This window comes from Oncorhynchus gorbuscha, linkage group LG09, assembly GCF_021184085.1.
Source record: "Oncorhynchus gorbuscha isolate QuinsamMale2020 ecotype Even-year linkage group LG09, OgorEven_v1.0, whole genome shotgun sequence".
Taxonomy (NCBI): Eukaryota; Metazoa; Chordata; class Actinopteri; order Salmoniformes; family Salmonidae; genus Oncorhynchus; species Oncorhynchus gorbuscha.
This window is the reverse complement of record NC_060181.1, coordinates 90,918,066-90,935,247: the sequence shown is the minus strand read 5'-3', so window position 1 is coordinate 90,935,247 and position 17,182 is coordinate 90,918,066. Positions and strand designations below refer to the sequence as shown.

Here is a 17,182-nt window from a genome sequence, read left to right as displayed (position 1 = left end):
GTTGTGGTAACTAGCCTTGCATGATTTTGCATGCTGCACCATTTGTGGTTCAACACCAATGTAGCCATTTAAACACTGGAGTGATAGATGTGCAGAAGATGAATGTGCAAGTAGAGATACTGGAGTGATAGATGTGCAGAAGATGAATGTGCAAGTAGAGATACTGGAGTGATAGATGTGCAGAAGATGAATGTGCAAGTAGAGATACCGGGGTGCAAAGGAGCAACAACAAAAAACAATATGAGGATGAGGTAGTTGGAAGGGCTATTTACAGATGGGCTATGTACAGGTTCAGTGATCTGGGAGCTGCTCTGACAGCTGGTGCTTAAAGCTAGTGAGGGAGATATACGTCTCCAGCTTCAGTGATTTTTGAAATTCGTTCCAGTCATTGGCAGCAGAGAACTGGAAGGAGAGGTGGCCAAAATAGGAATTGGCATTGGGGGTGACCAGTGATATATACAGTACCTGCTGGAGCGCGTGCCAAGGGTGGGTGCTGCTAGGGTGACCAGTGAGCTGAGACAAGGCAGGGCTTTACCTAGTAGAGACTTATAGATGACCTGGAGCCAGTGTGTTTGGCAATGAATATGAAGCGAGGGCCAGCCACCGAGAGCATACAGGTTGCAGTGGTGAGTGACAAAACGGTGGCACTTTGATACACTACATCTAGTTTGCTGAGTAGAGTGTTGGAGGCCATCTTGTAAATGACAACGCCAAAGCCAAGGATCGGCAGGACAGTCAGTTCTATGAGGGTATGTTTGGCAGCATGAGCGAAGGATGCCCTGTTGCGAAATAGGAAGCAGATTCTAGATTTAATCTTGGATTGGAGATGCCCAATGTGAGTCTGGAAGGAGAGTCCACAGTCCAACCAGACACCCAGGTATTTGTAGTTGTCCACATATTCTAAGTCAGAACTGTCCAGAGTAGTGATGCTGGGCGGGCGGGCAGGCAGGCAGGTGTTGGCAGCGATCGGTTGAAGAGCATGCATTTAGTTTTACTTGCATTTAAGAGCAGTTGGAGGCCACGGAAGGAGAGTTGTATGGCATTGAAGCTCGTCTGGAGGTTAGTTAACACAGTGTCCAAAGAAGGGCCAGAAGTATACAGAATGGTGTCATCTGCGTAGAGGTGGATTAGAGATTCACCAGCAGCAAGAGCAACATCATTGATGTATACAGAGAAGAGAGTTGGCCCGAGAATTGAACCCTGTGGCAGAGAGAGACGTGGCTGAGGTGCACCCATGACCAGCTCGGAAACCAGATTGCAAAGGCGAAGAAGGTATTCGAAATGGTCGGTGATCTGTTTGTTAACTTGGCTTTCGAAGACCTTAGAAAGGCAGGGTAGGATAGATATAGGTATGTAGCTGTTTGGGTCTAGAGTGTCTCCCCCTGAGGTTGAACAGGCTAGTAATAGGGGTTGCAACAATTTCGGCTGATCATTTTACAAAGAGAGAGTTATGGCCTTTCTCTTGCGTTTCAAAGATGATGGGAAAAAGAAAAAAAAACGTTTTTTTCTTTGTATAATATTCTACCATATCTAATGTGTTGTATTATCCTACATTCATTTCACATTTCCAGAAACTTCAACGTGTTTCCTTTCAAATGGTTTCAAGAATATGCATATACTTGCTTCAGGTCCTGAGCTACAGGCAATTAGATTTGGGTGTGTCGTTTTAGGCGATTTTTTTTATTTTTATGGGTCAACTCATCAAGAGGTAAGGGAGAAAACGAATGCCTGAATACACATTTACATAACTGATGTCAAGTTTGATGTGTTATGCAGCTGAACATAAATACAGAAGCAGTATGAAAACAAAACGACTTTATTTTATATGTATCGTCCAAAAACTGTGCATTACGAATGTTCAGATTTTGTTGAAGGTTCAAGACAAACTGTTCCATACTGTTATCGATGCCATACGTACTTTTCACTGATGAGTCCCAGACTAGAGGAGGAGGCGTGTACTGTCACTGTTGAGAATCTGTTACATAAACCGCTCTGAAGCTGTGACTATCTGACAGGAGCTTCAAGATTTGCCCATAGAGATATCTACCAATAAGTCTAGAACTATTTTAATTCTAACTTCATAGATATAGAAATAGATAGATATATAAATATAGAAAATATTCACCATCGGTCGAACATTTGTGGATTCTTCCTGACTATTGGAGCCATTGAACTTGATTGACAAAAGGTGGTAAAACGTTCACTGAACTAATGGCAATGTCATCTTGACCCTGGGAGTTCACATTCGTAAAGAATGAGACTAAAAACACAGTCGCTGCGCATCAACTGTTACTATCATGTTCCATATTGCAGACGTGTAATGATTGTTGTTCTGCACTGCTTCAACGCACACGTTTAATATTTGTTACTAGTTGTGTCGCAAAATGAACTATCCAATACTTTCCTAACATTGATCACATGTGTTCTGTTCTAAAGTGATAGAATATATATATATATATATGTATTACTTTTCAGACGCACTCAGGCAGACTGTGGGACAAAGATCATTAAGCAGTGTTTCCGCAGGAAGGATTTTATGAGCGCAAAGATGGCGGCTTCATTGCTGAGGATAGTGCGACTTGGATCTACCAAGGTAATGAAATGTCATGCACATAGCTAATCACATTATTTGAAGTTCTAACATGCTGTAGTTTTCGAAGAGACCCCTTTAACTAATTGCAACGTCATTTTTCATTTGTGCAAAGACAAAACATGAATCGTGAGCTTGTTAGTATTTCAGCGACATGGCTACAGTGCGTTAGCTAATGGATAACATTGATTGATAACATGGTCAACGTTATCTGCTGTAGCTACTTTTATATCAAATGCATAATTTGAGCCGTTCGAATAGAAGATTTATGATCATTTTTTTATTTTCAATTAGCAAAGTGTTCATAGCAAATATTTTACAGTGGTGTGAAAATACTTTAAAGTATTACTTAAAGTAGTTTTTTTGGGGGGGGGTATCTGTACTTTACTATTTATATTTTTGACAACTTTTACTTCACTACGTTCCTAAAGGAAATATTGTACTTTTTACTCCATAAATTTAACCCTGACAACCCAAAGTACTCATTACATTTTGAATACTTAGCAGAACAGGAAAAGTGTGAAATACAGCGCTTATCTAGAGAACACGTGGTAAATCCCTACTGCCTATGTTCTGGCGGACTCACTAAACACAAATGCATCTTTTGTAAATGTGTCCCTGGCCATCCGTACATTTTTAAAACGAGACATTTACTGAGTCACGTTCACTTTTACTTCAGTAACTATCTATACTTTTACTCAAGTATGACAATTGGGTACTTTTTCCACCACTGCTATTTTATTTAAGTTGATGACTGCCACCTACCTAGCTCTCCAACTGTAGGCGGGTTTTCCATCTCTACAGTTTTCAGCCATTAGCTTTACCCACGACTGACTCATGTCAACTACTATCCCAATGCTATGTTTTAATGTTTAGAAACGTCAATCATCGCTTGTGATACGGCTTTTGAAAATATTGCTTTTTAATTTATCAGCGAGAATGAATCCTTCAAATAATAAAGTGACTTACTGTATCAGTTTGATACAGATTCCTACGTCCTTGGGCATAGCTGCGGGAAGAAGCACCGCCTGAAAAATCTGAATGTCATATGTTATGAAACGACATTTATTTTATTTTTTTCTCACAAAAGTAGTGCACTGGGGCTTTACTAGTCTTGTAATAGTGGACTGATAAGCTGTCTGTAGCGCGGAATGCTATTGCATTGGTGTCTATGGGAGACCCAGCCCGTTAAGTAGACAGGCAGTTTACCATTGAAATATTTTTGTCAATTCTGATCTTCAATTATCCCCCATCTTTGCTCCCGAGTGGCGCACCGGTCTACGTCGGTGCAAGAGACATCACTGCAGTCCCTGGTTAGAATCCAGGCTGTATCACATCCGGCCGTGATTGGGAGTCCCATAGGGCGGCGCACAATTGGCCCAGCGTCGTCCGGGTTTGGTCAGTGTAGGCTATCATTGTAAATAAGAATTTGTTCTCAACTGACTTGCCTAGTTAAATAAAGGTAAAAAATGTATATAAATATTATACATTTTCTGTAGCCAAAGATGATCTATTATGTAGCTCAGTTGTGGCTAGTGAACTTTGCAGGTGTTACTGATTAATCAACAATGCCATGCTGGTGGGTGGTATTTAAAATAAAACCCAGCCCTGAAATGAAACGTAGGCTCAAGAATTTACACGTAATTTCTTAGGAAAAGACACACGTCATTGGCATGAATTTGCACAAAGTGGCCAGTTTTAGGTTTTGTCACTTCAAATATATAATACGCTGAGTGCACAAAACATTAGGAACACTTGCTGCATAACACAACAAAAAGCTCTTGCTATTTTTTAATTTTAATTTTTACCTTTATTTAACCAGGCAAGTTCTTATTTTCAATGACGGCCTGGGTTAACTGCCTGTTCAGAGGCAGAACGACAGATTTGTACCATGTCAGCTCGGGGGTTTGAACTCGCAACCTTCCGGTTACTAGACTAGGCTACCCTGCCGCCCTCTTTCCACGACCGACTGAATCCAGGTGAAAGATATGATCCCTACTGGTGTGCGTTTAAAAATTGGGAGCATTTTTTTTTTCTGATACAGATTATTTTGTGTTTCTGGCCATTCAAATCAAAGCATAGTAATAAGCCTGCAACTGCATTCACTGCTTTTTACATGAACACATTTTTTATTTAGGCCAAATTTGATCAAATTCTGAAATTGCAATAATCGCAATTAACAACAGAAAATCATGCAATTCAGTATTTCATTTTTTTATTTACAGCCCTAGTTGCAGTTATATTGTCACTAATTGGTGTGTACTTTGATCAGTGCGTGCAGGTGGAGAGGTGGAGCGCTCCTGCAGCTGCTGCCCTATGCACAAAAGCTGGTGGTCCCAAGAAGCCCAAGAAGAGCAGCTCAGGAAGTAAGTTTTGGATCTGCATTTAATTTGACCAAAAATACCTCATACAATTATTTGTAGTTTATGATACTTTAGCAGATGTAAATTCTTGAACATAGTGAGGGTGCTCAAATTATGCTACAAGTATCATTAAATCAATAAAATTACTCATCATATCCAAATTATACTGACTATTTTCTTGTATATTTTTCAAAAGGGACTTAAAGTAGTTGGCGAACAATGACAAACTGAGAAAGAGTTCGCTGTGGACTATCCACACATTTGATTTAGCTGTAATGCTATGGTCCAGTTCTTTATTCATCAATTGATCAAGGAGGAAGAGAGACCCATTGATGACCAGACTGATAAAACTCCCCAATGTGGCTCATCTCATTAAAGACCTTCACTAGAGATATGAACACCTAATTTTTCCCAGAAGATTTCTATTAGTACGGAGACTTTTTTTTGTGTGAAACATTTCCCATAACCAATCGAGATCACTGCACTGCCAATCGAGATCACTGCACTGCCAATCGAGATCACTGCACTGCCAATCGAGATCACTGCACTGCCAATCGAGATCACTGCACTGCCAATCGAGATCACTGCACTGCCAATCGAGATCACTGCACTGCCAATCGAGATCACTGCACTGCCAATCGAGATCACTGCACTGCCAATCGAGATCACTGCACTGCCAATCGAGATCACTGCACTGCCAATCGAGATCACTGCACTGCCAATCGAGATCACTGCACTGCCAATCGAGATCACTGCACTGCCAATCGAGATCACTGCACTGCCAATCGAGATCACTGCACTGCCAATCGAGATCACTGCACTGCCAGAAAAGGTTGTCCTCGAGAATACATTTTAAAAGCCTTTCAGATGCTGAAGATATTGTATACAGTAGTCTTACGTGCAAAAGTAATACGCAGAAGTTAAGAAGATGTTTTGGAGAAGAACTGAAGATCTTTTAATATTTTTTTTAAAAGCTAACAAAAGTCAGATTACAGGTAAGACATGCTGAAGGGAAGCTCAAGCGTCCTGGAGGCCTGTCTTTGTACCCAAAAGGCTGAGGAATCTACAATTAGCAGGATTTTGTTTTTGCAGGCTCTCTGTGGATCCTACCACAATTTGAGTAAATGTCTCAGTTAGTTCCACCAGTTTGTTTTCTATACAAAGTGATGATGAAAAATGCTAATTAAGTTTGTTTTCCTTCCCCAGGTATCAAAATATAATGATGTAAATAATTTTTCCCCCACAGCTTTCACTAATATAATCAGATATTTTTCCAACAATAGTATCCTCTTATAAGTGGAATTTTTCTTGTACTCTATAACATGAATTGTCAATGAAAGATAGTTTTGGGAAGTTGGTTTTGGCACATGCGCACTTAATTATGAAACTATACTGTGATTAAAATATAATGTTTTTATAATGTTCCTCAATTAATAGTACATGAACACTTTTTGTGCCCCTTCTTGAAATTTGGCACTTTGTGCCCTTTTTAGTCCAGGCACCATATGTGTCTTGCAAAATTCTTGAATAATGTCTGGGTGTAGCCATGTTGCTCTGGGTAAGTTTTGTCCACATTTAATGCAAAGTGGGGGCATGTTGGTTTAAATTCCTTTTAGGCTAATTAGAGTATGAATAGAAATGAATAAATCTTGTTTGTCCCCCCCCCCCTCCTCCGTCCTAGAAAAGTCCCAGGGCAAAACATATTTTGATTTAGAGAAGCTTGTACCACACAGAAAATATGTGGAGTTTCCAAAGAAAGAAATGACACCAGCTGCTGCAGTAGAACTTGTCACCGCCCCAAAGCCTGTTGAAGCTGCTGCCACAGAGCCAATTGTTGCCGCGGCTGAAGCTGTTCCAGCCCCCGCTGCAGTTGAAGCCACCCCCGTCGTCGACACAGTCGCTCCAGCAACTGAAGCCATTGTTGAATCCGCCGCTCTTGTATCCAAAGCCACCCCCGTTGTTGAAGCCGCTGCATCAGTAGCTGAAGCCGCTCCTGTTGCAGCCGAAGCGGCTCCCATCTTTGAAGCTTCGTCAGCGGCCGACACTCCTGTTGAAGCCGTCCCAGAAGCTGCCGTCCCAGAAGCTGCCGCCCCAGTTGAAGCTGCCCCAGTTGAAGCTGCCCCAGTTGAAGCTGCCCCAGTTGAAGCTGCCCCAGTTGAAGCTGCCCCAGTTGAAGCTGCCCCAGTTGAAGCTGCCCCAGTTGAAGCTGCCCCAGTTGAAGCCATAGCAGAAGTTTTGGTTGAATCTGCCACAATTGAAGGTGCGGCTGAAGCCCTCGTGGAAGTTGTAGCAGAGGTTGTGACTGTAGCTGCCCCCATTGAAGCTGCGGCTGAAGCCCTCATTGAAGCTGTAGCAGAGGTTGTAGCTGAAGCGGCCCAAGTTGAATCTGCAGCAGTGGAGCTGATTGCAGAGCCCCCGGCTGAGGCAGAACGGTTTGAGGCGCCTGAGGGTATACCCCCCTTCTCTCCTCTCTGTGGATCCTACTGTTTACCAACAGTCATACTTTCGTGTGATGCTACAACTCTAAGGATATCTTTTAAGATAACCAATATTACAGAAGCGCTTTTCGTTCTTGCTTTGGTTTGTCTTTTCCAGTGGGCTAATTTACCACACTATTAGCTATTTATCCCTCAAACTACCACATTTCTACATTGTTGCAGACGTGTAGACCCAAGCAGCCACACATCTTTTCCCGCACACCCATTCCTTCTGGGATTCTATGCATTAACTTGTAACCATGCAGCTTTGCCCATCCGACACCCGATGAATGTCTCCTCTGCGTTCTTCAGCACGGCTTCATCATTTACTCTCTGGTTCAGCTGTGACGGTCTACGCTGATCGGCACTGATCTGCGCCAATCTGCTTGATTTAATATCTTTATTTTGCCATGTTTTTCCAGCATTCACTCGTTCTTACCTGCACTCTTTCTGCTGCTAGTTTGTTTCTCGACATCTCTGTTTTTCTTTCCGTCACTCGATCATCTGTTCTTATTTCATAAACTTCTCTGTTCCCTTCACTGAATATTGTTAAAAGAAACATGATCCTCAACGCCCTGAATTTTTAACTTTTTTTGTTTTTATAATTTCAACTATTGTTTTGTTACATTATATTTTGGTACGGTTACTGTATACTGTCAAAGGTAATGTTAAGGTCATATTAACCAGCGTTTTGACTCGTCTGTCTCTGGGCAGCTACTGAGTGATAACGTGCAATGGGGTCTGGTATTATGATTCTATGTTTCCTACTCTTCCCTCCTCTCTGTTTCTCTCTCACACTTTGTTTTCCCTGAGTCGCATGATATCTGTAATTGATCCCCTCACTTTTGTATTTGTTTGGCGCTGTGTAACATATGACTTTGGAAATGTCAACTTTCCTTCCCCTTGGTAGTCAATGCGCAAGAGTTTGCACCTTGGTTGCTGGGTGTGGAATCAAACACGAGTGGGGAAAGAAGTTGCTACATTTTACTGTTAAATGTACATGAGTTGGTTACACGCAGGGAGTTTGAATTGGACATCTCAAATACAGAACCCTGTGTCTGCCAAGTAATGCTATGAACTACACAGATGTGACGCATAGCATTCCCCCATCACAGCAACTTATAACCTGTTACCTGACCTTTCTAACTTAAATCTTTCCTCTCTTACCCCTGTTGATGCCAGTCAGTCTACCGTTTCTAAGTGCTGTTTTTGTGCATGAGGGTATTGGAAGTGATGAGTTTTGTCATGTGGTTCAAGCCAAAAGGGGCGTAGCCCGGCTTACCGTCTCCATTCAGCTGTTTCATTCCACTCCTGTCATTTGCCAAAGAGGCTAGCATTTCACTATCTTCAAATATGAATACCGTCATTAAAGAGCTCGAGGAGATGATAGGATTTGATCTTGATTCGATAACCCTCACAGCTATCATCCAATCACAATGTTTATGCAAATTAGACTGATAGGAAAACGATTTAACTGCATGACGTCAGGTGCCAGTTTTGTTTCTTTCCTCTCATTAATGGGACGCAACGGAAGCAAACGTAGCTCGATTGAATCTTGTAGGCTAATAATTTCTGTATCATTATTTATTTCATTACAAAGGCCTATCTACACACTTAAAATGTGTAATTATATGTTGCGCCAAATTTGCGCGCACTCCATGCTACACAACATTATTATGGGAAATATCAATTTGGTTTCAGACTACCAATCAGGAACTGTGCTGAAAATCTGGCTGCATATTGAACATTCTGTTGGTGAAAGGCCAGTCTCTTTTTTTACATGACAGGAGTGGAATGTCAGCTGAACAGACTGGTACCCAGACTAAAAGGAGGAATTGCTTTAAATGAATATAAAATCATTGTGTTTTTCCTTCATTGGACTCAGTTCAACTGGACCCAATCCAGAAACTCTTCCTGGATTCGATCCGCGAGTACTCCTCAAAGAGCGTGTAAGTTACACAGCTGTTTTTGGCTAGCTTTTTTTTGTCTTGCTCACAATCATCCCCCTTTGTCATCAAGCGGACATTTCAACCATATTTTCTTCTCTCAGGGCCAGTGGCGGTTTGGTAGATGCAGGCCCTGCATATGAGAAGAACTTGGCAGAGGAGCTGACTAAACTCCAGCGGCTTTATGGTGGTGGAGACATCACAGCTTTCCCAGAGTTCAAGTTCACAGGTTAGTAGTTTTGTAAAGGTGGCCATGAGCCTTTTTTAAATGCTTTATTAGGTTCTTCTAGGACCAAGAATATAATGCATTAATATTCTCGTTGCACACCATTTTTCTCTGTCTCTGTCCAGAGCCCAAGCTGGAGGAAGTGGCCCCCAAGTAAACCTCACCAGTTCACTTTTCTACAGCTTTTTCCTGTCCATTTGTTCTATGAATATTGGAAGTCTAAAGATAACTGTATCAAGTTGATGCTAAAATCCTTTACATTTTCTATGTGGTGGTGGGGGATAGAGGAGTTTCTATTTCTGTATAAATATACATTCTCTGACTTAGTTTGTATTAGATGCACATGTTAGAGGTCAAGCGTCGGCTGAGCTTTGAGCTGTGAAATATATATGCATTTGCATAGATGATCCATGCATGTTGGGGGGGGGATAAACTGATCCATATTCTACTTTTGTTGCAGTCTTTCATTCCAAGTTGATCAATGTCATCATTGTAAATCGCATGCAATGCTAAAGTAAAAAGACTACCCATGTTTGTATTGTATAACTGCACATTAGTTACTGAATGCAGATTTGCCTTGAAACCGCAGTTACAGAAAAATTGTGTTCACATACAGTTGAAGTCAGAAGTTTACACATACACCTTAGCCAAATACATACTCAGTTTTTCACAATTTCTGTCATTTAATCCTAGTACACAATTCCCTGTCTTTGGTCAGTTAGGACCACCACTTTTATTTTAAGAATGTGAAATCTCAGAATAATAGAAGGGAGTGAGTTATTTCAGCTTTTGTGTCTTTCATCACATTCCCAGTGGCTCAGACGTTCACACACTCAATTAGTAATTTGTAGCATTGCCTTTTACATTTACATTTAAGTCATTTAGCAGACGCTCTTATCCAGAGCGACTTACAAATTGGTGCATTCACCTTATGACATCCAGTGGAACAGTCACTTTACAATAGTGCATCTAAATCTTAAAGGGGGGGGGTGAGAGGGATTACTTATCCTATCCTAGGTATTCCTTAAAGAGGTGGGGTTTCAGGTGTCTCCGGAAGGTGGTGATTGACTCCGCTGTCCTGGCGTCGTGAGGGAGTTTGTTCCACCATTGAACAGTTTTGACTGGGCTGAGCGGGAGCTGTACTTCCTCAGTGGTAGGGAGGCGAGCAGGCCAGAGCTGGATGAACGCAGTGCCCTTGTTTGGGTGTAGGGCCTGATCAGAGCCTGGAGGTACTGAGGTGCCGTTCCCCTCACAGCTCCGTAGGCAAGCACCATGGTCTTGTAGCGGATGCGAGCTTCAACTGGAAGCCAGTGGAGAGAACGGAGGAACGGGGTGACGTGAGAGAACTTGGGAAGGTTGAACACCAGACGGGCTGCGGCGTTCTGGATGAGTTGTAGGGGTTTAATGGCACAGGCAGGGAGCCCAGCCAACAGCGAGTTGCAGTAATCCAGACGGGAGATGACAAGTGCCTGGATTAGGACCTGCGCCGCTTCCTGTGTGAGGCAGGGTCGTACTCTGCGGATGCCTTAAAACGTGTCGGGTAGCCTTCCCACAATAAGTTGGTTGAATTTTGACCCATTCCTCCTGACAAAGCTGGTGTAACAGTCCGGTTTCTAGGCCTCCTTACTCGCACACGCCTTTTCAGTTCTGCCCACACAATTTGTGAGGAGGAGGGTTTATCCTCCAGGTCTTTAACTGTTTTCCAGAACTTCTTGGGGTTAGACCCACCGAGAGAGACCTGCTCCTTAAAGTAACTAACTTTGGCCTTCCGGATAGCCTGAGTGCACTTTCTCATTTCCCTGAGCGATAGCCAGTCAGCCTGAGGATGCGTGTGCCGAGCCTTTCGCCAAATGGAATTCTTGAGGTGGAGTAACTCTGCTAGATCACGGCTGAACCGGTTTTTCATTTTCTATATGAGGGAGTGTTTCTTAACAATACCACTGAAAATATATTTTAAAAAAGGTACAAGCATCTTTGACAGAGGGGATCACGCTGATTCTATACCAATTTACAGAGGCCAGGTCATGAAGGAAGTCTTGTAATTAACGTTTTGTACCAAGTGTTTAAGACAAATCAGGACAGGTCGTTTCACTGAGCAGCCATTACAAAACACAGATACAGGTACAGTATAGCGTACAGTATACACATATGAGATGAGTAATGGAAGATATGTTAACATTATTAAAGTGACGTTGTTTAAAGTGACTAGTGATCCATTTATTAAAGTGGCCAGTGATATGAGTCTATGTAGGCAGCAGCCTCTCTGAGTTAGTGATGGCTGTTTAGCAGTCTGATGGCCTTGATATAGAAGCTGTTTTTCAGTCTGTCGGTCCCAGCAATACTTATTTTCCACCATAATTTGCAAATAAATTCATAAAAAAATCCTACAATGTGATTTTCTGGATTTTTTCCCCCTCATTTTGTCTGTCATAGTTGAAGTGTACCTATGATTAAAATTACAGGCCTCATCTTTTTAAGTGGGAGAACTTGCACAATTGGTGGCTGACTAAATACTCTTTTGCCCCACTGTATGTGTTTAATAAAATATTAGTTCAAATGATGAGCTGGTAAGGGTCTTGCTGCTGGTGATTCTCTGACCCACCTCTACACAGAAAACACCATTCTGTATACTTCTGGCCCTTCTTTGGACACTGTTAACTAACCTCCAGATGAGCTTCAATGCCATACAACTCTCCTTCCGTGGCCTCCAACTGCTCTTAAATACAAGTAAAACTAAATGCATGCTCTTCAACCGATTGCTGCCCACACCTGCCTGCCCGTCCAGCATCACTACTCTGGACGGTTCTGACTTACAATATGTGGACAATTACAAATACCTAGGTGTCTGGTTAGACTGTGAACTTTCCTTCCAGACTCACATTATGCATCTCCAATCCAAGATTAAATCTAGAATCGGCTTCCTATTCCTTAACAAAGCATCCTTCACTCATGCTGCCAAACACCCACGTAAAACTGACTATCCTACCGATCCTTGACTTCGGCGATGTCATTTACAAAATAGCCTGCAACACTCTACTCAGCAAATTGGATGCAGTCTATCACAGTGCCATCCGTTTTGTCACCAAAGCCCCATATACTACCCACCACTGCGACCTGTATGCTCTCGTTGGCTGGCCCTCGCTTCATATTCGTCGCCAAACCCACTGGCTCCCGGTCATCTATAAGTCTCTGGAAGGTAAAGCCCCACCTTATCTCAGCTCACTGGTCACCATAGCAGCACCCACCCATAGCATGCACTCATTACATTACATTTACATTTACATTTAAGTCATTTAGCAGACGCTCTTATCCAGAGCGACTTACAAATTGGTGCATTCACCTTATGACATCCAGTGGAACAGCCACTTTACAATAGTGCATCTAAATATTTTAAGGGGGGGGGGTGAGAAGGATTACTTTATCCTATCCTAGGTATTCCTTAAAGAGGTGGGGTTTCAGGTGTCTCCGGAAGGTGGTGATTGACTCCGCTGTCCTGGCGTCGTGAGGGAGTTTGTTCCACCATTGGGGAGCCAGAGCAGCGAACAGTTTTGACTGGGCTGAGCGGGAACTGTACTTCCTCAGTGGTAGGGAGGCGAGCAGGCCAGAGGTGGATGAACGCAGTGCCCTTATTTGGGTGTAGGGCCTGATCAGAGCCTGGAGGTACTGAGGTGCCGTTCCCCTCACAGCTCCGTAGGCAAGCACCATGGTCTTGTAGCGGATGCGAGCTTCAACTGGAAGCCAGTGGAGAGAGCGGAGGAGCGGGGTGACGTGAGAGAACTTGGGAAGGTTGAACACTAGACGGGCTGCGGCGTTCTGGATGAGTTGTAGGGGTTTAATGGCACAGGCAGGGAGCCCAGCCAACAGCGAGTTGCAGTAATCCAGACGGGAGATGACAAGTGCCTGGATTAGGACCTGCGCCGCTTCCTGTGTGAGGCAGGGTCGTACTCTGCGGATGTTGTAGAGCATGAACCTACAGGAACGGGCCACCGCCTTGATGTTAGTTGAGAACGACAGGGTGTTGTCCAGGATCACGCCAAGGTTCTTAGCGCTCTGGGAGGAGGACACAATGGAGTTGTCAACCGTGATGGCGAGATCATGGAACGGGCAGTCCTTCCCCGGGAGGAAGAGCAGCTCCATCTTGCCGAAGTTCAGCTTGAGGTGGTGATCCGTCATCCACACTGATATGTCTGCCAGACATGCAGAGATGCGATTCGCCACCTGGTCATCAGAAGGGGGAAAGGAGAAGATTAATTGTGTGTCGTCTGCATAGCAATGATAGGAGAGACCATGTGAGGTTATGACAGAGCCAAGTGACTTGGTGTATAGCGAGAATAGGAGAGGGCCTAGAACAGAGCCCTGGGGGACACCAGTGGTGAGAGCGCGTGGTGAGGAGACAGATTCTCGCCACGCCACCTGGTAGGAGCGACCTGTCAGGTAGGACGCAATCCAAGCGTGGGCCGCACCGGAGATGCCCAACTCGGAGAGGGTACTCCAGCAGGTATATTTCACTGGTCACCCCCAAAGCCAATTCTTCCTTTGGCTGCCTGCCTTTCCTTCCAGTTCTCTGCTGCCAATGACTGGAAGGAATTGCAAAAATCACTGAAGCTGGAGACTCATATCTCCCTCACTAACTTAAGCATCAGCTTTCAGAGCAGCTCACAGATCATTGCACCTGTACATAGCCCATCTGTAAATATCCCATCCAACTACCTCATCCCCATACTGTATTTATTTATTTATCTTGCTCCTTTACAGCCCAGTATCTCTACTTGCACATTTATCTTCTGCACATCTACCATTCCAGTGTGTAATTTCTATATTGTAATTACTTTGCCACTACGGCCTATTTATTGCCTTACCTCCCTAATCTTACTTCACATGCCCACACGGTATATAGATTTTTTTTCTATTGTTATTGACTGTACGTTTGTTTATTCCATGTGTAACTCTGTGTTGTTGTTTGTGTCGCACTGCTTTGCTTTATCTTGGCCACGTCGCAGTTGTAAATGAGAACTTGTTCTTAACTGGCCTACCTGGTTTAATAAAGGTGAAGTAAAAAATTAAAAAAGGATATCAGAATTCTAAATTGTTAACTACCTTTCTATTATGAGAATTAACATATGGAGTATATACTTTTTACTATGGCACAAATTAAACAATTGTTAAAATCCACTGAAGTGGTAAATGCTATTTTTTTCACCCTTTCAAAGAGGAACTAATTTCTTTCCCAAATGTGCGTGTCTGGGGAGGAGCTTACAGGACAATATAATTGTTGTGTTTCCGCACGAAAAATAAAAAACGGAGCACCAAAAATGGCGACCTCCTTACTTCGGCTAGGACGACTGGGGTCTTTCAAGGTACTATTCGTTGTTTATTGTCTAAACATGTTTTTCTTCAGTTGTCATTTCGATTATTTTACAAAGAAACCTTTCGTTAGTTGATTGGTTTGTACAGTAATCGACGTATCGAAACCGTTTTCTTCTAACATTAGCTAGCGTCTTTCTGTCCTGTTGACCGAAGGCGCAGGACTGCTAGCTGTATTTCCCATCCTCTACATCTGATTTTTTTTGAGACTATGCTTCATCGTGCTCATTAATAAGATTTAAGCTAGATATTTAGTTTACCTTGTTATTGAATAACGTTAAGTCAAAATTAGCTTCTCCTGGTCTCATTGTTAAGCTTGAAACGTTTGGTAGACAATTCCAGAAGGTGCTGGCAAGTGGGCATTAACAGACTGGAACGCAGGGCTAGGCTAATGAATGCTGAATTTACAACATAAAACAATGCTATGTATTTCTTTCTGTTTTAGGTTCTCCAGAAAGAGAGCTGGGGCCTTTTGAGGAGCTCCTCTGCCGCGGCATTCTGCACCAAGGCTGGGGAGCCAGAGAAAGCTGTTAAGGCAACAACTACAATTAAGAGTGCGGCTATTTAAAAAAACAAATAATTTACGTTATGTTCTATTCTGGGTCCTTTTTACTCTCCCCTAGGTAACAATAACGGCATTTCTTTCTCAGGTATAGCCCACACTTAAAGTGTCTCCCTGATGTGCCAATATAACCACATTCCGGAATCTTACAGATAAACCATTTCCTAAAGCCAACTCTACTGCTCCTTTAAACATTTGCTTGATTGCACTGGAACCGGGATTAAGGATGCATTAACTGGTTAACAAATAGTCACTGATGTGATGTTTTTCCCTGATGTGACCAACAGAAAATACTATAAGATATCTCTATATAATGACCAGATGCTTATTTCTCCGCCCTAACAATGGTAGTCGTCCCGAGGCTGGAAGGCAGGTGACACAGAAAAGCATTGGGCTTGTTTTGGACAGATTTTGGGCTAGAGTTAAACATCTCGCTTTGTCTCTTCTCTGATACTATGCATGCATACAAGGACCAGACATTTTTCATTAAGAGCTTAATTGGAAACATGCAACAATAGAACGCTTGTCGTCTAACAGTCAAAAATATATAGCCTAGTATTGAACATGCAGCTCCTGTAATGAAGCAGCTAATGAAAAGTAATTTTCAAACATTTGCCAAAAAATGCAATTTGCTGGAAAACTCCATTCTAAACCTAATGTTGGTAGTTGTGACAGATTAATTTAGAGGGGGAATCTAGAACAACAATTAGGATTGGTTGCTAATATGATTAGGATTGTGCCTTCGGCTTCTGGACAACGGAAGTAAGTGCATATGAACCAGATTAGGAGAGAAATTCTGGGTTAATGGCATCAGGAAGTCTTTATAAAATAGTTTCTATGGATGGATTTTTCTCAGGGCATATTTTCCAAGGTAAGACGACTCATTATTTGAAGTAAAGCTTTCAGACAGTTCCTGCCTCAAGCTCACACTGCAAAGTGGTGAGTGATACGCAGATAGCATGCCTATCGTTGACTATAGCCTATGCACTCTGATGGTAATTGGGAGGTGCGCTTTAGTTACGAGTTGAGATTGACAAATAAAAATAGTGCCTTTTTTTTTTATCGTGTCCATCAAAGTTTTTAACACGTGGTTGCATTTTGACATTTTATTTGTTGTGCAATGATTGGGCTTTCAGAAGCATGTTTCACTCCAGTGAGGAGCTACTCTGGTGCTGTCTGACAGGTGGTAGGCTATTACGCTCCTCAAACTAAATAAGATGTGTGACGACTAATGAAAATACATGTGCACCAATTTCATCCCACAAAATTATGGAAATTAACCTATAGACCGTATGGAAATTAACCTATAGACCGATAAGCATCAACCGGTCCAAATGTATTTTTATCAGCTCGCTGATTTAACTGTTAACATCCCTAAAATCCCTAACAGGGCTGTATCATAATAATCTAGAGAATGTAATTTTACAATGGTTAAACTAGTTCCACAGTAGCTTTGGTGTCAGGAGTTTTGTTGTGTTTGGCATAGGTGGTTTTATTTGGAGACGAGCCTCCTGGTTGTGAGGAACATACTGATTAGGCTATATACTTTTACATTTTTTTTGTGTAACTTATTCCATTTACCATTTCTTAATCCCTAGAGGCCTCAGAAGAGGGGGCTGCACTACAAGCCTACAACACCACGGTTGCCTTCCCA

The 17,182-nt window shown here is 42.5% G+C and overlaps 1 protein-coding gene across 1 annotated transcript; it reads left to right on the top strand.

The window, feature by feature from the left end:
* Positions 1-1,968: 1,968 nt before the first annotated feature.
* On the top strand, positions 1,969-10,134 carry LOC124044262 (calphotin-like). The gene is made up of 7 exons (XM_046363884.1): positions 1,969-2,188; positions 2,476-2,593; positions 4,863-4,956; positions 6,635-7,402; positions 9,316-9,379; positions 9,481-9,605; positions 9,728-10,134. The coding sequence occupies exons 2-7, from the start codon at positions 2,537-2,539 to the stop codon at positions 9,757-9,759; spliced, it is 1,140 nt and encodes a 379-aa protein (XP_046219840.1). The 5' UTR covers positions 1,969-2,188; positions 2,476-2,536; the 3' UTR covers positions 9,760-10,134.
* Positions 10,135-17,182: the final 7,048 nt, after the last annotated feature.

Coding starts and splice junctions, on each gene's coding strand:
- LOC124044262 (XM_046363884.1), top strand. CDS start 2,537: ATGAGCGCAAAGATGGCGGCTTCATTGCTGAGGATAGTGCGACTTGGA. Junction 4,957..6,634: donor CAAGAAGAGCAGCTCAGGAA/GTAAGTTTTGGA, acceptor CCTCCGTCCTAG/AAAAGTCCCAGGGCAAAACA. Junction 7,403..9,315: donor ACGGTTTGAGGCGCCTGAGG/GTATACCCCCCT, acceptor CATTGGACTCAG/TTCAACTGGACCCAATCCAG.